Raw genomic sequence first — 21,891 nt, 5'->3', positions numbered from 1 at the left:
GGTTACTAAAAATGCATTATTTTTGTCGGTATTTTATTTAGGGATTTGTTTTTTTACTTTGTCGCCGTTGTTGTTGTTTCTTTCTTAGTTTATTTAGTCCTTTTTTCTTTTCTTTTTTTTCTTTTTTTTTGGAGGGGTTGGTCCATATATTATTAAATGAATGATCATTTGTCGACTACCCAACGTATCAAACAGAGGTAAATATAAGAAACTTGCCCATAAAGACCAATATATAATTCTATGATTCTGTGATGTCGCTCAATAAAAGAAATAATGATACAGAACGACAAAAAAACAAAGATATAACTTTAAAAAACCCAAAACAAAAAACAACAACAAACAAACCATTTAAACAGTATATGCATGTGGTGAGTAACATTATTGTAACTACACATAGCACCAAATGAACTCAGTTTATCATAGATGAAACTTTATCAGAACAAAAGCATCGAACATCAACTTGAACATATTATCACAGGTGAATGGCTGAAGAAACAACATTTAAGTGACATCGATGATGTCTACTATCTGGATTACTCTTAAGAGTCTTGGGTACAGGTGTACAAAATCAACTTGCTGAAAGACGGACTTCATCAGAATACATTTACCACAGAATCAAGCGTCTGCACCCCATGTTAGATGTAGCATTTCGAATGAACCACTTGCGGACCTTACTGAAAGAAACGAATGAATCTTAGTCTTGGGTACATCAACGGCACTCCTGGTGGATAAAATGTACTTGCTGAAAGGTGTGTTCTCTGAAGGATCCTTGGTGCCCTTCCAGCTTGCCGTTATGCCCTAATTTTTATTATTAAACGACAGGCAACATTTGTTAGCTCATCCCACACAAAAAGAAGAACAAATTAAATGATAAAACAAATAAATAAATACATAATTCGAACCCTGGCACCCCATGTTAGGTGTAATATTTAGAGTATACCATTTGCAGACCCTCTTGAAAGAAACCGATGTATCTGATGTTGCAATAAGCAGACTTAAGCAGTAGCTGCTTACTGACCCATCGCTTGATTCACAGTCTGGTCTGGAGCTTGTAAAACTCTAATAGAAACTGAGACTTTAACGTCATGACAACGCCGTACAAACTGCATGCATGTCTTTAAAGATTTGAGTTTACACACTAAAGCTCTATAAGCATGTGCCCCGAAACCTCAGCAGAGTCAGTTCAATACGTAGTGGAGCAGATAACAGCAATTTGCCAGTAAAATCGTGCACATTGTGATACAAGCACCAAAGTTAGCATAATAATTCCCATTGACATACGTAACAAATTACCTGACTGATCGGCCCTTTAAAAATTCAAGATGGCCGCTAAAGACCAACCAAAAATGATGTTTCTAATAGAAATGTATGTCCTTAGTCGATGCCAATGATACAGTATTTTTTTGACATGCTGGATTCAGTTTTCAAGTTTAAAAAGTCTTATATTAATATTCTCTTAGTCTTGGTTCTTCTTCCGTTTCTTCTTCTTCTTCGATCCCAAAGCCAAGCTCAGACTTCCAATCCTGTTCTCACCAGGAAGTTTGCTATACGTCGAAGGGACGTCGCCGGTCCCCAAAGTTTCTCTTTAAGGTCCACATGATACCGCCATATTTATTGTCTCCCGAGTGTTGTATGATGGGCAGGACTGAAGGATGTGTTCCGGTGTTTGGGTACCCCTGTCACATGGATATTAAGCAAAGTGTGCAATGTTGAGTCTATAGAGTTTTGGTTGATATGGAGGTTTAAAAAATTACATTGATTCCATGGCTTTTTTGCGTGTAATACTGTAGATTAGCATTGTTTCAACAGTCAGTTTTTTAATAATTAAAATTAGAAGTACTTACATTTTATTATTTAGAATATTAATTTTCGTACACCTGAAGTCGTTCTGGTTATCTAGGTTTCTGCAATAGCCCAAAATGCATTTTTTCATAATTCTAAAAATGCACGTTCGTTTGAGAAGTAATTGTTATCAAGACAAGCTTTTGTTATTTTTAGACGGTATTTCCCTGTGGAAACATCACAGATTTTAGCTTTTCTTTGTTATAACATTATGTGTGTTGCAGGTTTGTACATTAACTAAACTTAAGTGTCCATTTTTAAGGCTGAAACTAAGGTCTGCGCCTTTAACGGATTTATATATGGGCAGTGTTTCTGCCTGAAAGAAACAGTAATAATAAGAGTAATTCATTTTGTGAAAAAGTTAAAATAAAATTTAAAAATCAGCAAAATAAAGAATGGGTATGACGCCATACCCGTTTTACCCTCTTGCAGAAGCCCTGGTAGGAATATTTTTGGAAAGACGAGTCGATGTTGCTTAAGGTAGATTAAAGGGACTATTCTGAATTTTCCCAAACAAAATATACACCCATCCTGTCTTTTCCTGTTTTTTAAAAACACTATCTTATTTTAACATACATGTTTTAACTATGAAATATTATACGGATAAATACATTTGGAATGGTCTTTGGCCAAATCATTTCAAATTTAGTTTGTCCGTTTGAAGAAATAATAAACTTGTAATTACGAAATTATTTTAGACAAAAATCCATACTGGTTAAAGAGATATTCATATTTTATAATCTAAGCAAGAAAATTAAGTAAGTTGTAATTTTTATCATGTAAAATCTTCTATTTGTTGTAATTTTTATCATGTAAAATCTTCTATTTGACAATTTGTTTTTTAATGGCTACAAAACTCAGGGTAGAGTCTCTTTAAGAGAGCATTGTGAATTGGGGCCCCTGAGATCTGACAATCTTTGTGTGAACGGAGTTATGTCCCTTAGACAACCTGCCAAAATCACAGGACTATTTGTAATCCATAGACTGGCCTCGGTGGTGTCGTGGTTGATCCCAATTGGGCATAAAGCTGGTAGGTACTGGGTTCGCAGCCCGATACCGGCTCCCACCCAGAGCGAGTTTTAACGACTCAATGGGTAGGTGTAAGGCTACTACACCCTCTTCTCTCTCACTAATCACTTAACAATTAACGACTAACCAACTGGTGGTTTAAAAACGTATCAAACTCGCTTTCGCTCGTTAAATACAATTTTAAAACAACTCGTTGTGAGATAAATGGTATCTAACGGCCACTCATATATTATTCTCTATGTATATGCTACTTATTATAATATACAGAGATTATTACCAGTGTTTTTCGATATCGTCAATATTATATATTTGTATTCCTAATATATGATATTGACGATACCGAATCACACGAGGGTAATAATCTTTTTATCATATAATCTCAACGTCTTTTTTGTAAACTGTACACGCAACTTTAATTCCTGTCCGCCGTTACTAGATATTCAAATGACGTAAGAATATGTGGCGCGGTGTCTTTTTGAATGGAAATGACGTCAAACTCGAATAACGTCATCAAAGGCCGTGGTATGTGCTATCCTGTCTGTGGGATGGTGGATATAAAAGATCCCTTGTAAATATAAAAGTGTGTCCCCCCCCCCCCCCCCACACACACACGTTTTGGCACCTTCCTACGCCACTGAACTATTAAATTGAACACTACGTTCAGCATCTTACTTAAATGCTCTGTTTAGATCAATTCAGTGTTGTGGTCGTTAGAGAGGAAACCCGCTACATTTTTCCATAAGAAGCAAGGGATCTTTTATATACACCATCCCATAGACAGGATAGCACATACCACGGCCTTTGATGTACCAGTCGTGGTGCACTGGCTGGAACGAAAAAACTGGTTCAACATTGAAGACCATGGTTTGTACTATCCTGCCTGTGGGAAGCGCAAATAAAAGATCCCTTGCTGCTAATCGGAAAGAGTAGCCCATGTAGTGGCGACAGCGGGTTTCCTCTCAAACTCTGTGTGGTCCTTAACCATATGTCTGGCGCCATATAACCGTAAATAAAATGTGTTGAGTGCGTCGTTAAATAAAACATTTTCTTCTTCTTTATAATAAGTTAAAACCAGACAAACGAATGTTTGCCAAGTTACAGTTAAATATCAGAATTTGACGAATTTTTTCATTTCCAATAAACGCTAGGCCAAATTAATTTGAAAAAAAAAAAAAAAATACATTTTTAAAAATAAACCCTGGCTAAGAATAAAAATTACTTTATGTTAACTTCTTGGAAAAGTCAAGTATTTCGAGTGATTTACCCTGCTTACAGCTATATGCTGAACATTCGTACTGAAAATTATTAAGAATGACGTTAAATATCGACGCCATCGTTGTTTTCCAATACAGTTTGGAATGTTTGCGTAGGTATTTTCTAACAAAGTTATCGGCGCTTACGTGAACATGGTGAAAGCTACAGTGGGAATATTCTTTACACTTTTTACTCCTTATTGCGAACACAAAGTAAACAGCACAACAGAATCAAACCGTATAGCTAACAGTTAATAATTTTATTATATAGGTAACCTTTACTCGTCGAGGTGGGTTAATTGCTTACAAGTCTACTGTTATATATATACACGTACGTATGTAATAATTGGCTCTGAGAGCCGAACTATATGGAAGGGTAGCAGGTGTTGACATGACAAAATATTATTGTACGTAAATTATAATCTAATGCTGCAATTACATATTATTGTTATCAATAACGACAATGTATCGACAGCTGATGTCGGCATTATTCCTTATGTGTTACATTACCTGGCCGTCAAATGGGGCATTATTGTTCTGACCTTCAAATTTAAATAAAAGCAGGATCGTAAAGTGTAGCTGGTCGACTGTCATCAAAACCGGAGAGAGTTGTAGCTGGATTCACCGTATTTGAAGTAAGTTTTCAATTTCTGAAAAACTCACTGTACTGTTTTTAAGTTGGGGGGCTCTTAAAGGGACAGGCCCTAGTTTCAACCCGTGAAAATTAACACTAAGTTTAGTTAATTTACAAACCTGTAACACATTTGGATAAAGTTACAATTAAGTGAAACATGAGTGTGTATAAAATGGTAAAATACCCTCTAAAAATAGACTAAAAGTCGACCCCATAACTGTTACTTTTCTGACACACGTGCGTTTTTAAAAATATGAGAAATGCATTTTGTGACATTAGAAACACCAGGCTGACCAAAAACACTTCGAATGTACGGAAATGGATAATCTAAACAATAAAATCTAAGTAAAGTATGATTTCAGTTATCAAAAACGGCTCTAATAGTAAAACATATGCCTTAGTGTTTAAAAACTAGGGTATGTCCCTTTAATTTTCGTATTTGCACTAAATTGTTCGTGCCCTATTTAGTAGTAATAATAACCAGCCTTCAAGTACTAAATGAAAACGCTTTGAATGTTAGTTAATGTTGTTGAAGATGTCTAAAAAGATTGATACATAACTGTAACTCATTCCAAAGATGATAAATATAATAAAGATGAACCGGTGAACGACAGAATGCGGTACGATTCGCTTCCAGATTTTACGTCACGTCGTACGAAAGTAGTGATGCATATTGAATATTACAATAGTTTTCGCTAGATATAATTTTTACGAAACGAAAGAACTTCCCATGTTAATGAGTTTCGTCAAAAATCATATCTAGTAAAACACAAGTGTGGTATTATATTTATTACCCACTGATAAATAATGTAAACTCTGACAACTACTTCCACAACGAGACGTGGGAATGCACAGAGCTAAGACCAGAGACAATTTTGAAATTAACTTTCCAGTTATATGGAAATAACAAAAAAGTCACATCACAAGTTTTTTCGGGGACCCTTCAAATATAATCGCTAAACGTAAATATGACTGTAACCTGCGAATCTGAATCATCGATCAACATTATTAGATTAACAGTATTGTCTTTCTCTTTAGGTTAACATGATGCTGTTCTCTGCTGCCTTCTGTGCTATGCTCGTCCTATGCACGGCCGCACCATCCAGATTTAAAAGTAAGTTCAACTAGATACTGAATAAAATTTTTTTTTAAATAAACTAAATTAAACTAGCAGTTACATGTTCGTAACTTCACGCAGCGCAATCTTAGGTAGACTTTATTTTTAGTTACAGACTCAAACTCACAAAACATCGTTTAAGGTTAGCAGTGGTACGTTTGTAAACATGTCTTTGGCATCTATATTTCAACCCGTCGGTGGGCCCATTGGGCTATTTCTCGTTCCAGCCAGTGTTCCACAACTGGTGTAACAAAGGCTATGGTATGCACTATCCTGTCTCTGGGATGGTGCATATAAACTATCCCTTGCTGCTAATCGAAAAGAATAGCCCATGAAGTGGCGACAGCGGGTTTCCTCTTTCAATATATGTGTGGTCCTTAACCAAATGTCCGACGCCATATAACCGTAAATAAAATGTCGTTAAATAAAACATTCCCTTCCTTCCTTGCTATATTTCAAATTGCGTAATTATGAAATATTGATCACTGAAATTCATTTATGTGGACTCACCGTTTTCAGTCGTGTATTTAATAGTCATGTTTTGCAAATAAACGTAAATTTACGACTGAAGAACTATTGTTGTGAATACAAACAGTACAAATGATATAGATCGAATATACATTCTATTAGGGGATGATGTTATTTTGTAAATGTTAACTTTTTAATCAAATACCTCGCCTATCCCCACCCACGAGCATGCAAATAACCTATCGGGAGTGCAAAACAGCTATACATACATACTTACATACATACATACATACATACATACATATATATATATATATATATATATACATACATACATACATACATACATACATACATACATACATACATACATACATATATATATAATATATATATATATATATATATATATATATATATATATATATATATATATATCTTATATGCAATAAAATCAATCAATCGATCCTAAAGTGTTAATCCATTCCGTCTCCTGAAATATGACTGACACTTCCTAGTAACACCTGCGTGATGTATGTGAAACTAGTTGAACACAATGTGGTGGTCATCATAGGAATTACTCTAATGAGGATATAGACGTTATTGCGAGTCATTTACAGCAACCAGTGTTACGGTATAGTTGTAGTAGCAAATTGAACCTTATGTATCTTAGCAATGTTTACTGTGCAGGCACGGCGGAGCGGGAGGAGGTGAATAGCTCTACTCCCCCACCCAAACTATACTGAATCAAAAATATTATTTTGGTTGTAAATCACCGAACCCCTCACCCCGAAATTCTCCCTCAATCTTAGTCAGCCTCCCCCCCCCCCCCCCCCCATGTCTACTTGCTTCCGCCGTGCCTGTTTTGTATAAATAGATCTCCACTAGAACATACAGCCCACTAGATTGGTTTTTATGATGATTTTAAATTAATTTTCTAGGAGAAATTGGTAGGGTTTTGTTTTAGGGGTCTCACTTTCAAAGGGTATGCACATCGGAGGTTTAAAAGCGACCGGTTGACCAACCTTGGCTATTTTCTAAATCACATATACTATTTCCATATTTTAGGGAGGGTACCTATCAATATTGTCTCTGTCTATCTGTCTGTCTGTCTGTCTGTCTGTCTCTCTCTCTCTCTCTCTCTCTCTCTCTCTCTCTCTCTCTCTCTCTCTCTCTCTCTCTCTCGCTCTCTCTGCCTTAAGAATTACTACCAATAAACTCGCTCTGGATGGGAGCCGGTATCTAGGACCTACCAGCCTCAAGTCCGATGGCGTAACCACCACACAACCGAGGCTGGTGTAAAAGGAATTTAAGTCCGATAGGAATACAAGTCATAGGAAATAAACTACTTAGAACTAAACCCGGTATGGGAGTCCGGGTAGGAGTATGGTTCCTAAGAAATGGAGGTCCGATATGACTAGTTCCTAGGAACCTTTTATGGACCAAATGACGTAATAGCCATATGCTAAACTCCACAATAGCAGCAGTTAAAAGTGTGCCGAGGTGTCTTTAAATAGATATTATTTTCCTTTCTTTTTTGCATTGCATGTGATATTCCCAGTTTGTAGACATTTAGCACATTTTGCATTGCAGTTTAAATTAATATAGTTACAACTAATGTGTATCATTGTGTACGATCAGGTCGGAGCTTCACGGATTGCCAAGTGAACGGCAAGATATACAGGGACGGTGAATTCTTCACTATGTCGGCCAATCCATGTCTCCACTACAGATGTAACAAAGGAGGTTATCAAATAGAAGTCTGGGGTGAGCATTAATTCTTTTTTAAGTTGAGGAACAATTTTCATATCTAGATGTAGATCAAGACTCAGGAAATCAGATGAATGCTCTGGCTGGAACGAGAAATAGGCTAATGGGCCCACCGACGTTGATCGATCCCAGACCGACCGCACATCGAGCGAACGCTTTACCACTGGGCTACGTCCCGCCCCATGGTCGCTTTAGGATCGATCTCCGTTGGTGGACCCATTGGTCTATTTCTTACTCTATCCAGTGCACCCCGACTGGTATACCAAAGACTGTGGTATATGCTATCCTGTCTGTGGGATGTTACATATAAAAGATCACTTTCTACTAATAGAAAAATGTAGCGGGTTTCCTCTCTAAGACTATATGTAAAACATTTTTTACAAATGTTTGACATCCAATAGCCGATGATTAATAAATTAATGTGCTCTAGTGGTGTCGTTAAACAAAACAAACTTTAACTTTTTATTTCTATCCATCTAACAAGAACATTATTTCACTTAGACTGCCACGAAACAAGCAGACAAAAGTTCTGTGTCAGGATATTAAATTACATATTCTTTGCAGAAGGGAACTGGCTTAAGTATTGTTTATATAAAGTGGCCAGCAGTGGTGGACTTGTCATAACACTCCCTGGACATCTTAATCGGTTTCGTGGGTTTCCGACAAGTGTCTTTAACATTGTAGATCATATTTCGCATAATATGGAAAAGCATTTCTTTAATAACATTTAAAGGTGCAGACCCTAGTTTTAACCCGTAAAAATAAATTGACACTAAGTTTAGTTCATTTACAAACCTGTAACCCATTTGCATAAAGTTACAACAGAGTGAAAGAAGAGTCTGTGACGTTAAAACAGGAAATATCCTTAAAAATAGACCAGAACTTGAATCAATAAACCGCTACTTCTCAGACGCACGTGCGATTTTTTAAAATATGAAAAATACAATTTTTGGTATTACAAACACTAGGATGACCAGAAACAGTGATCATAAACGGCTCGAATAGTGAACAATATGCTGTAGTATTTAAAAACTAGGGTATGTCCCTTTAAGATGCGGAGGCGTTTGGCGAATTGCAGCAGTGTACGACTAATTGCTGTACCAGTTATTTTTTACAATCTCGAAAGACGTTAATTATCAGTTGTAATTAAACTATATGTTAAAATGAATTACTACCGCAGTTCAAACATGGTTCCAAGATATGTATTAAGATGTGTCGATATGACAGCAGCAATATACCAGTCAATATTATGGTTTGCTAAATACAAAATGTGTTTTACGAAAATAGTTCTTATATTTTACAATGCATTTTTCTTGTGTTAAAATATGAAATTGTTTGTTTTTAAATTGTTTACAAAATGTGTTTGTTTTTAAATTGTTGTTATATTTTACAGTGCAGTTTTCTTTTCAAAATGTGTTAAAATATGAAAATTGTTGTTATATTTCAGAGTTAAGGTGTTCTTTACAAAATGTGTTTTATGAAAATTGTTCTATATTTTAGAGTTACGGTCTTCTTTACAAAATGTGTTTTATGAAAATTGTTCTGATATTTTAGAGTGCAAGGACAGTAAAGGTGCTTGTCACGCTATAAATAGTGAAATTTACGACCGCTGTGATGTGCATCGATGCGTGATGCAAGGGGACTGGGCTTCCTTCGTATTAGCAAGGAAAGGTAAGCAAGTCAGCGGGTCATAACTGAGTAGGTCAATGTTAAAGGGACATTCCTGAGTTTGCTGCATTGTAAGATGTTTCCGACTAATACAATATTTCTACGATTAAACTTATATATTAAACATATTTTCTTATTTAGAATATCAGTGTCTGTATATTAAATGTGTTTCTGGTCGGCTTAATATTTGTAAGAAGCCCAAACTGGATTTTGTCTTCAAATAATTTCGTACGTACGTAAAAAAATATATTTTAGAAAATAAAATGAAATTTAAAGTAGTACAGATATTTGAACGATCAGAAACACGCTTAATATACAGCCACTAATATTTTATGCATAAAAAATATATTTGATATGTAATTACAATCGTTAAAAAGTCTCTCTTAGTCGATAATATCTTAAAAATTGCAGCAAACTCAGGAATGTCCCTTTAATAGCTCGCGACAGGGTTCGCAGCCCGGTACTGGCTCCCACCAAAAGCGAGTTTTAACTACTCAATGGGTAGGTGTAAGACCACTACACCCTCTTCTCTCGCACTAACCACTAACAAGTAACAACTAATCCACTGTCCGGGACAGATAGCCAAGATAGCTGAGGTGTATGCCCAGGACAGCGAGCTTGAACCTTAATTGGATATAAGCACAAAAATAAGTTGAAATGAAATGAAATAGCTATCCAGTCTCCTCTGTAGATTGCATTGTACCAAAGAAGAAAGTTCCGTGTCAAAGTTCGAGGTGCAACATATTTACTGATTGGTAGTAATATGTGACATTGATGATTTGTGTAAATAGACCAGAGACCACAATTAATTTCGCTATATATTTCTATATAGCCTTAGTGGCTATATCATTTTTATTAATATCAGCAGGTCCGTGGATGTTTGTATGTACCTTTGCCTGCCTGGGGGACACATACCCTGAAAAGGACAACCCCTGTTGTCCAGCTCTTTCTCCCAGCACATTGGTTTAAACAAACGCACCCTCTAAACCTGGCCGGAGTACACCCATTTTACACAAAAAAACACTACTTTTGCATGGGCCAGAATTACCACAAACAAGTCTTCAATTTCAACAAGTTACACGTTTACAAAGTACATGCTCTCCCCTGTCATTTCAGTCAAATAGTTGCCACTCCATAGCTGTCTGCCATGAAATAATCACAGTCAAACAGCAGACTACTTGCGCAGACAAATTTCCGGACAACTAAATGGGAAGACAACTGTAATCTGAGGCCAATACTTTTAGCCATTGCTAATAAATAACATACACTTTTTTGTTTTGTTATCCAGCCGTAATGCAGTATACACAAGAGGTTGAAATTAGTGCAGGGCAGCCCAAAAGAGGAACTGTGAATTTTTGCAAAAATGAGGGGTTGCTAATAACAAAAATTCATCATCCCCACCCCTCCCCCCTCCCATTTTCTTGCGGATAGATTAAGTGTGAAGTGCATAAGTTTAATGTGAGTAAATTCGAAAAGGATCAAAGTAGGTTTGCGTCGAGAGATTTAGGGAAATGTGGATAGTTTTAATTTCAGTCTGTATGTTGTTTATGCCTTCTGTCTCTACCCCATGTAATCATTTGTGGAGTAAATTGTTTTGGGGTGGGGTTTTTTTTTTGTGTTCATTTTTAATTTATTTATTTTACTTCAGAATGCCGTGATGAATTCGGTCGGTGCCACCCCGTGGGCTATCAACGAATGAGTCACTGTAGGCTACAAGTGTGCACCATCGCAGACAACGTGGCCTACTTCAAAAACGTAAACAGAGGTAAGTACAAGATGACCAGGGGCTAATTCACAAAGCTCTTTTACACTCTGTTAGACAACAAGGCATCCTCTTTGCAAGTCTTTTAGCATTGCACTGCGAGATCGCAAAGTTGCGAGAGTTTAGTGAATTAAAGTAAAGTTTGTTTTATTTAACGACGCCACTAGAGCACATTGATTTTTTTCTCTTATCATCGGCTATTGGACGTCAAACATATGGTCATTCTGACACTGGGTTTTTTCCTTTTTTTTAGAGGAAACTCGCTGTCGCCATATAGGCTACTCTTTTACGACAGGCAGCATGGGATCTTTTATTTGCGCTTCCCACAGGCAGGATAGCACAAACCATGGCCTTTGTTGAACCAGTTATGGATCACTGGTCGGTGCAAGTGGTTTACACCTACCCATTGAGCCTTGCGGAGCACTCACTCAGGGTTTGGAGTCGGTATCTGGATTAAAAATCCCATGCCTCGACTGGGATCCGAACCTAGTACCTACCAGCATGTAGACCGATGGCCTAACCACCACGCCACCGAGGCCGGTGTTTAGTGAATTAGGCTCCTGTCTAGCACCGTACTTAGCAGGAGTGTAGCGTGGTCTGGATCGGCGGGTGGGGTGGGGTGGGGTGGGGTTGGGCGTGGTTGTGGGGTGGGATGAGTGTGTCAAATATGAAGCTATATTCCTCCAATCAGGGAATGTCGTTTTCTTACTGAGGTATGTACTATAAGTTAGTTATTTCAGAGCCGATTGTTTTCTAAATTGCACATTCTAATTCTAAATTATAGTTGGATTTTTTTGCTGATTATTTGTTTTGCTTTTCTTTCTTTTTTTCTTTGTTTCTTTGTTTCTTTCTAAAACACTTTAGCGTTTTTACTTACGTCAAATGAAACTGAAATTATTTACAAACCCCCCCCACAACCCCCCCCAAAAAAACAACAACAACAACAACAACAAAAAAACCCAACCCAATGTTCATGAAGGCTAGGAACGAAGTCTGTCTTTCAGTACGGCCACCCCGCTTGTTTTAAGTTAGGTACGGCCTTGCAATCTTTTTGTATCGTCATTAAAACTAATAAAAAGCCTCTCATGGAAGTAATATGATGAAGAATGTTTAAGAAATTATCACAGAGACAGCCAGTGCGTTAGTACCTATGAGTGTAATAGACAAATCCGACATACATGCACATACAATATAGATATTCATACATCAATACATACTAACCAGTACCAGGTTTGCCCATGGTTTTACGCACGTAAGCGGGGTCGACATGTAGCTTGTAGAATGTCTCGATAGCCGATAACATATTGTGGTAAGCCTGCAAAGTGCGGGAGATTCGGTGCTATAGGTTCGATTCCCAGCAATGGCATGATGTAATATGTTAGGCCAGAAATTATTTAATTATCCGTAAAGGAAAAATAATCAATAAAATAAAAACAATTTAAAACCCAAATACAGTGTTATTTCTTTGATTATTTATTCGTTTATTTATCATCAGAATTATTAATAATTAGTGGAGGCTTTGTTTTGTTGTTATTGTTGCTGTTGTTTGTTTGGGGTTTTTGTTTGTTTGTTTATTTGTTTGTTAGTTGTTGTTTGGGGTTGGGGTTTTTTGAGGGGGTTGGGAGTAGCTTTCCTTTACTTTATGGTTTGTCTTAAGTGGGATTTTTTCTTTTTTGTTTTATTTGTTTTGAATTTTATTGTTGTTGTTGCTTATTGCTGTTTTTTTGTTGTTGTTGTGTATGTTTTGTTGTTGCCGGAAGTGGTTACACCAGTACAAAATGTTAAATGTTGTCAGTATAGATCTAATTGTGCTTTACTATATTTTTTACAGATGGAAAAATGTGTTAGGACTCGACCAGAGCGATTTCTCTACGTCATTGACGGATTCCTTTTGGAGACGGTCGATACTTTCTAAGACTCTTGTTCGGACTGGCTATTCCAAACGGAATTTCAATTCTCCCGTCTTCTTGTGCGATCTGCTCGGGAGAAGCAGTACATATACATGTAGTATTTGCGGTCTTTTGTCTTGTACTTCTTCTGAAATAAACTTCACGTGTCACATTCCACCGAGTCAGTCTTGGTTGTTTTTTTATGTTGTTTTTTTAAGGTTAGGCTAACATTATATTAGGGGCGGAATTTAGCTGAAGTCGGATGACTGCTAGCTTCAGGTCCTTGCGTCGCAGGATCGAACCACCTAGGTGGATCTATTCAACTGATTTGGAGTTTTTTGTCGTTCTAACCAATGCACCACAACTGATCAAAGGCCGTGGTATGTGTTTTCCTGTCTGTAGGAAAGTGCATATAAAAGATCCCTTTCTGCATTAGGAAATATGTAGCGGGTTTCCTCTGAGGACTACGTGTCAGAATTACCAAATGTTTGACATTCAATAGCCGATGATTAATTAATTAATGTGTTCTAGTGGTATCATTATACAAAACAATTTTTAAAGGTTTTTTAACATTACATTATTTACAGTGTGCGCGCACGTGCGTGCTGACATACATACATCCCGAGTACTCTGCCATTCGAGAGCTAGACGGACATTTTGACGATTATAATCGCTCTCTGCCGTCAGAGATTTAACCGTACAGCAAAAACACGGAATGGCTGCCTACCAATAGGTAGGCAAAGATTCCCGCTCTATCACAACACTAACTCTATGTTTGACGTTAAATACCATTACACTGATAATTTTTGAGTTCGCCGATAACACATTTTTTTTTACATATTAACCAATAATACACACACTGCAGGAAGAAACCCGACAGTACTCCCTTTCAATAATGTTCCGGTTAAGTACGTAGAGCTAATTTTAATCAGATTGCATCCACCCACACCCACCCACACCCACAAATTACATCTGCATTACACCAAACACACACACACACACACACACAAACCACATCGCACTACACCAGTTATCAGACACACGCACGCACGCGCGCACACACACAAGACATTCGACACACATAAACACACGTGCACGCAAACTACACCTGCACTACACCAAACACACACACACACACACACACACACACACACACACACACACACACAAACTACATCGCACTACACCACACACACAATCACACATACATACACACAACCATCCCCCACACACACCCACCACCCCACACAAACACCCGACCCAGACAACACACGCGCGCGCGCGCGGGGATTCAATCCAGTTTACAGGGGCAGTTTTTAGACTAATAGTAAATGTATTTACACGAAAACGTTTTGGACGATTAAAATGATTGACAGAAAAATTGTGACGCCACCTGCAATGACGTCATAAGTCCCACAAAGGAATATAGGCTAAACATGAGGTCATCGTTTGCCACTTCGCACTTTCGGATCATGTTCGGTGCGTATTTTGTAGTCTGATAAGAAATATATGATACCCAAAATATAGATGAATGTTATTTTAGGGCTATTAATTAAATGCGTTAAACTGATAAAAGTAATTATTCTTAAACAATACGCAATAACAGTGCAACACGGCTTACTGAATGGTGTTTTTATTACAGCAGAAAAAAACGCTGAATTGTAAGTTGAGGAAATATAAAACAAATACTACAGAGTAATGTGTATCAAAATCGCGATGCATTAAATTGAACGAAAATTACAGTAATATTGCTTAAACGTTTTAAAAATGTGACAGCAGAAACACAATACTCGATGTTTTGTGTACCTTTCAGACGTCACAAATTTTAGTGACTTCTTTTACGTCCGCGCGACGTCATTTGTAAAATGAAGTGTGGTGATTTGGTGATATGTTTTTTAATCGTCAGAATGCCGCGTAGGAGAGTATCTCAATCTGTTTCCAGTTCCACTTCTAGATTCAGGTCTCCTAAACGTTTAAATCTGTCGTCAGATAGTTACAGTACTTATTCGGAAGATAGGGCCACTCTTAAACGCATCGAGTGCTCATCTAGGAAAATTGCTTCCATGATGATGAAGGTAATCGATGCAATTTCTTCTATTGACGATAAAAATGGAGCAAGTGATCGAGCTATCTACAGATATATCGCCGCTAAAGCCCCAACTACAGCCGTTGCAGAGTTGAATATGGACATCAAAACATGTCTCCAAGAAGGTGTAAGTTCGGGATTATTCGTTCAGCCGAAAACTTATACTAGCCGTTTTCTTCTTGCTAAAACCTACCTCAACTCCAAATTCACCTGTCCACATAAATACCAAGGTAGAAAAACGATCCAATTCACATCCAAAAGGCGAGGGAAGGAAAGACAGTCTGAAGCTGTGAAAAAATATAAATGTCCCAACCAGCATCGCATATCACGAGCAAGAAACCCTAAGAGTCAACCCCGTTCTCGAAAGCAAGCGACAAAGAAGTCTACTAATCGCAAAAAGTTTAAAAAGTCGAAGAAATGAGGATTCATCATCAACTCTATTACGAAAAGGCCCTTTTAAGGGCCACTCAGTTTGTCACGAATGAGAGTTTTTCTTGAAATCCATTTACATATGAAATCAAAGAGTATTTCTTTTTAGTTGGGTGAGTGGGATATAGGCCTATTACTTTAATTTGAATATGGGTGTATTTAGGCCAATAGTAAACAGACCGGTAACGGTTTGAGTAAAGTCCAAGACCACAGATTTACACAGTTCTACCAAATGATAAAAATGTGTTTAGTTTATAGACTGGTGTAGTCTTAATAAGAGATAACTCTATTTGATTAAAGGGACAAACCCTAGTTTCAGCCCATGGAAATGCATTATAAGTTTAGTTAATCTACATACCTGTAACACATTTGGATAAAGTTACAACTAAGGAAAACATGAGTCTCTGACTTAGAAATGGTGAAATACCCTCTGAAAATAGACTAAAACTCGACTCTATAACTGTTACTTCCCAGACGCGCGTGCGTTTTTAAAAATGCAATTTGTGATATTAAAAATACCAGTATGACCAAATACAATTCGAATGTACGGGAATGGATAATCTAAGCAATAAAATATAAGTAAAGTATGATTTTAGTTATCACAAACGGCTCTAATAGTAAACAATATGCCTTAGTGTTTAAAAACTAGGGTATGTCTCTTTAAATTCACTACGGAGAAAACAGTCAGTTATCTCAATAAAGCAAAACTATAGCATTCCATAAACCAAAATGGCGACTATAACGTCGTAAGCGTAGTTTTCTAACTATGGTATGCATTAGTTTTATTAATTTATAAACCGATTTTTTTTTTTTTTAATTGCACACAAAAACTGTCCCTTTTTTTTTCCCCTTTTTTTATTTATTTCCAAAACATTTCTTTTTTAAGTCAAACCAAACAAATTATTTAATAAAAAAACAAAAAACATTTTTATAAAAGAATGGGACGGACTATAAAGTCCGAACTCCAACTACGATAAATGATTCTCCTACCTTTAATTACCGATATCTTTTTACACATATTTTGTACAGAAATCGTAAAAACAACAACATTACAATGACACCAATTTTTCATTGTCTGCCATTTTAATTTTTTATTTATGGAATGCACCTCAGGAGAGGTGGAAATCTTCAAAGTACATGACGTAATTAATATGACGTCATCACGATTGCGGTTTATTCCATAACGCATATTATGATGTTGATAGATTACGTCATATCCTTTGACCCCCTTGTGTAGAGTAGTCCATAAAAAGGCAAAATGGCATCCGGAACATAAATATGGCCAAATAAAAATTAATAAAAGAGTTGGTGATCGTCCCCGTCCATACCTGAAAAATGTGCCGGCCCCTGAATTTATTTAATTTTTTATTTTGTTAAAAACTGTTTAAAATGCGTCGAGATAGCAGCAATTCAACTTTCGTAAGCACCGTAACGGGTTAAACCATCACCAGGTCCATCTGGCGGCCAGTAAAGGAACTACAACATCCAGCCGCATGCGCTATTAGCTGCTACTCCCGCAAACAAAATGGTCTGCGGGGTTTTATAACGTTTTTCACAGAAGAAAAAAAATAATAATACCCACCCCACCCTGATTTGTGTGATCAAAAGGACGATCATCAACTCTTTTTTTTTTTTTAATTTGGCTTATAGAATATAGTACTAAACGAGCTTGCCTGTTATACCATTTTCAAGAAACGAGTTAACAGTTTTGGTATATGATGAGCAAAAGCGAGTAAGATACCAACACTGTTCATGAGTTTCAAAAAAAAAAAAATGGTATGGCATGCAAGCTAGTTTAGTATTTTATTTATTACAAACCAACTGCAAACAAGCCACAACGCAGAAGTCAGCAGGGACCGTGCTTATAAAACTTAAAGTCTAGACTTTAACGTAATGCTATCTGAATGGCGTTGCCATGACGTTAAAGTCTGGACTTTGTTGAAATCCAGACTTTAAGGTTTATAAGCACGGGGCCAGGGGCCGCGCTTATAAAACTTTTAGAGTCCAGACTCAATCTCTAATGATGTCACAAGCATACAATTTGTATGGCGTTGTCATGACATTACTGTCTCAGACTCTATTAGAGTCTCGAGTCTCTAAAAGTTTTATAAGCACTGGACCTGGCCCCGTGCTTATAAACCTTAAAGTCTAAACTGTAACAAAGTCCAGACTTTAACGTCATGGCAACGCCATTCAAATAGCATTACGTTAAAGTCTGGACTTTATTAAAGTCTAGACTTTAAGTTTTATAAGCACGGGCGCAGATGTCCAGACCTACAACAGCCAGGCTATTTTTCAACGAATTGTGTCAGCAAATGATCTACGTCACACGTGAACTTAAACGAGGTCACAGTGAGCAACAGGACATCATCAATATACAGTTTAAATTTTCGCGCGAAGCTTGCAGTAATTGTTAGTTAATTAATGAGGTTTTGAAATTCACAATAATGATTGAATTGTTGATCTGACCAGCAAAGATTGAACTGAGTGGATGGGATTGACTAGATGTGACGCTGACATTTGATAGGCCTACATAGGGCCGTAAAAAGAAAAAGAGTAGGCCTAGCGGGTCAACGACATCATTTTGGCTTATTACACAATAGGCCCAAATATAACGGCTTATCTTATCGCAGTTTATATCCATGCCCATATTTCGTAATATTTTAAATTTACACTATTTTGTACAAACACGGTTAGATACGTTAATAATCTCTGAACAAAATATTCTCAAAAGCAATTTTGCACCCAATGTTTTCTAGCGTTCGGAAAAAGAACACGTCAAGCACCCAGTTTATTTTATTGCAGAGATGAAAAGTAATGTCATTCGCATACCGACGTCATGCAAATAAAACAAATTACCCCGCCAGTCTGCGCGTGCCAATATTACACTAGTTAGATATTGAGTAATTGTTATGACATGAGTAATATCTTACACTGGTGACTAATAAAGACATTTCTTACATAGCTTTCTTTCATGGGATAGCTCTGTCCTATATACTGGAGGATGAGAGAATATTCAATAAGTGGAATGATGTGATGTAATCTAACAACATCGTGACATGTTATGGTGTAGGCAATGAGCATGACGTCATATTAATTACGTCACATTATTCGGAAGAGTATTCCATAAAAAAGCAAAATGGCAGACGGTAAAAAATTACATGTATTTTGTCCTAAAGTCTGAATCAAACTGTTAACGGAATACTCTTCAAGAGGGGTGGGTCGATACTAAGTAATGTAACAACGTCGTGACATGCGCTAAGCTATAACGCGCTCATGACGTCAGATTAATTACATCACATACTTAGGAGGCTTCCGCCCCTCTTGAAGAGTATTCCACAAAAAAGAAAAATGACAGACAGTGAAAAATTGCATGCATTTTGCATCATGCAATCTCAGTGAAGTCGATATTGGGTGACATCGTTAGTCTCGTATATGGAATTTGTGTCACTGTAAAGTGGGTTTTTTTTCACGATTTATGTTTTTGACAAAAAGTGGAGAAAATCTAACGGTAATTAAAAGTAGGAAAGCAATTTATCATTGTTGTTAACAATTTGGTTAGATCTCAGCGAAGTCGATATAGTTTAAATTCTGTAGTCCTTCACATAGTGAACGCTTTTTGTTTTTATACTATGGAATTTACTAAGTTATTTATTTTTTAGCAGATTGTTTCTATATGGCACACACATATAGTAATTTTTTTGTTCTTTCCAAAACACTTTTCTCCTTACGTTAAATTAAACTGAAACGCACCAGACATTTTTATAGGATGGGACGAACTATAGGCTAGCATGTGGAATCTATGCCAATGTAATGTTGGGTTGTTATTTTTACGATTTTTGTCTGAACAAAGTGTGTGTGTGTGTGGGGGGAATCTTAACAGTAATTAAAGGTAGTAGAGTAATTTATCGGTTGTTAATGTGGTTAGGACTTTAAATGTAAAGCTGCCCTCCTACACTATAGATTGTGCTCCCCCCCCCCCCCCCCCCCCACCCGCCCCGATATCGTTCGTACGGGCCCAAACTATAGTAATGTGATGCAAAGATGGACTAGCAAAGCTCTCAATTCAATAATTTTGGTTGGCCCTGAAAAGGGCCTTTACGGTGATAATGATGCCACTTATTTCTTTTTCTTCTTCTTGTGTTTCTTTGGGCTCCTACTGGAGCTTAATCTTCTCTTCGTCGTTTTACTAGAACGAGATAGAGTCCTGTGACGCATGATCGACTTCTTTAATTTCTTTTTGGGGGATCGTCTCCGTTTTGCCTTCCTTCTCGGGGACCTGGACCGCCCTCGACTCCTGCCACGTGACAAACCCTGCCCTTTAAGTGACGAGCGTCGACGTTTCGGTGATTTACTTTGACGTTTTGATGATTTGCGTTGTCGTTGGGGCGAGGCACGTGGTCTCGTTGAAGTTGGCTTTCGTCCAAGTTGACTGAGAAGAAAACGACCTCGACACCCCGTGCTCTGTGAACCCTTCGGGCGAACGAGAATTCCCTTCTGCAAAGCTTCATCAATAGCCCTTCTGATCTGGGTATTCAGACATTTAGCAGACACACCAGTGGTTGTAGTGGCTGCGATAGATTTGCGAATTGTCTGAATAGATGTTCCTTTTCTGTCGTGATTAGCTTTGACAGCAGCAATTATTTTCGTCACGATATGAGGTTTCTTGGCTAGATCTGCGCGACCTTTCACACGGGGTGGTTTTCCTCTAAATTCACATTTGGTCTTCGGCTTAGATCTAGATCTAGACCTAGACCTGGACACTGAACGTGCCTCCCTTGAGCTTTGCATTGTAGAGCAAACGTGACGTATACGCTAAAATTTAATTATATATGAAGAGGTCGGACGTAAAAGAAAACACACTTCCGGCAAGTGTCTTAAATGTTACTGGTTATTATTACCAAAGAAAATTGTGTTTCTGTGTTGTGATATTTTTCAATTTAACATTTCATATGACTGCTTTGATATTTGGTTTTGACACATGATTATTCTAAGATTATTTTGGTTAACAATTTCGTTTTCCTTTTTCTAAAATATAAATACAGCATTCTTTTTTTAGTTTTTTTAACTGTTGCTCAGGACAAGCGATGTCCATTGCTAACATTTAATCACTCCTGTAATCAATTAGTACAGCTAATAAATCATCAAAAATTAAATTCAGCGTTGTAATAACATCTATATGCAAACTAAATGTTGGAATATTAGTACGAGTATTATTTACTCGTGTATATCAGCGTTTATCGTAACTGCCACACACTGTTATTGTAAATGAGATCAGTCATCCTGACCAGTTTATTTCGTCAATAACTTTAGTTTCACTTGACCTACAAAGAAAATAGACGCTCTTTTTGAAATGACTTTTTTTATATTTCTCTCTCCATTTCTATGTGCAATTTAACAATAAATAATATCGTCAATGTCCCTAACTGCGTTATGGTTTCAACTTCGTTGAATAGCAGTGGCGTAGCGTGGGCGAGGCCACCGGGGCGGTTGCTCCGTGCGCAAAATTCTGGACTGGTGGAAGGGACTCGAGGAATGCTAACGTTCTACAAATTGTTAGGGTCCCCGGGCGCTGGCAACCCACGCTACGCCACTGCTCCGTTCAGTTTGTTTTCTTGTGTTAATCTGTGAGGTTTTTCTTCACAGTTCTAAAACATTTTAATCAACAATAAAGTTCAGACAAGTAAGTATCTAAATATAAAACTTTACAAACCCCTAAAACCATTAATTTTACTATGTCGTTTTCTTTTATTCCTTAAAATTACCGATATCAGGACCACGACTCGTAGAAATTGACTTAAAATGAAAGAAGATGAATTAACATCCGGTGCGTGTCACATGACCTCACACGTACCAGATCAACAAAGCCAAATCATTTAATTTTTACCATTTTTAAGTCTCGTAACTCAGTATGGAGTGGCTCATTACAATTTTATTATTTATA

At 37.2% G+C, this 21,891-nt stretch overlaps 2 protein-coding genes across 2 annotated transcripts; one reads left to right on the top strand and one right to left on the bottom strand.

The window, feature by feature from the left end:
• The first annotated feature begins 4,277 nt into the window (after positions 1–4,277).
• LOC121379581 lies at positions 4,278–13,602 on the top strand. Its single transcript, XM_041508228.1, has 6 exons — positions 4,278–4,337; positions 5,797–5,872; positions 7,985–8,110; positions 9,668–9,784; positions 11,430–11,546; positions 13,375–13,602. Exons 1-6 carry the CDS (start codon positions 4,278–4,280, stop codon positions 13,389–13,391), a joined length of 513 nt encoding a protein of 170 aa, XP_041364162.1. The 3' UTR covers positions 13,392–13,602.
• Positions 13,603–20,066: 6,464 nt separating this feature from the next.
• LOC121379580 (sperm-specific protein PHI-2B-like) lies at positions 20,067–20,738 on the bottom strand. The gene has a single exon (XM_041508227.1). The coding sequence runs from the start codon at positions 20,736–20,738 to the stop codon at positions 20,067–20,069; it is 672 nt and encodes a 223-aa protein (XP_041364161.1).
• Positions 20,739–21,891: the final 1,153 nt, after the last annotated feature.

This window comes from Gigantopelta aegis, chromosome 8 (genome assembly GCF_016097555.1).
Source record: "Gigantopelta aegis isolate Gae_Host chromosome 8, Gae_host_genome, whole genome shotgun sequence".
Taxonomy (NCBI): domain Eukaryota; kingdom Metazoa; phylum Mollusca; class Gastropoda; order Neomphalida; family Peltospiridae; genus Gigantopelta; species Gigantopelta aegis.
This window is presented reverse-complemented; position numbering and strand designations above follow the sequence as displayed.

Excerpts from the sequence above, each read along its gene's own strand:
- LOC121379581 (XM_041508228.1), top strand. The coding sequence starts at position 4,278 with ATGGTGAAAGCTACAGTGGGAATATTCTTTACACTTTTTACTCCTTAT. Across the intron at positions 4,338-5,796 it reads CTCCTTATTGCGAACACAAA|GTTAACATGATGCTGTTCTC; the intron begins GTAAACAGCACA and ends CTTTCTCTTTAG. Across the intron at positions 5,873-7,984 it reads CGCACCATCCAGATTTAAAA|GTCGGAGCTTCACGGATTGC; the intron begins GTAAGTTCAACT and ends GTGTACGATCAG.
- LOC121379580 (XM_041508227.1), bottom strand. The coding sequence starts at position 20,738 with ATGCAAAGCTCAAGGGAGGCACGTTCAGTGTCCAGGTCTAGGTCTAGA.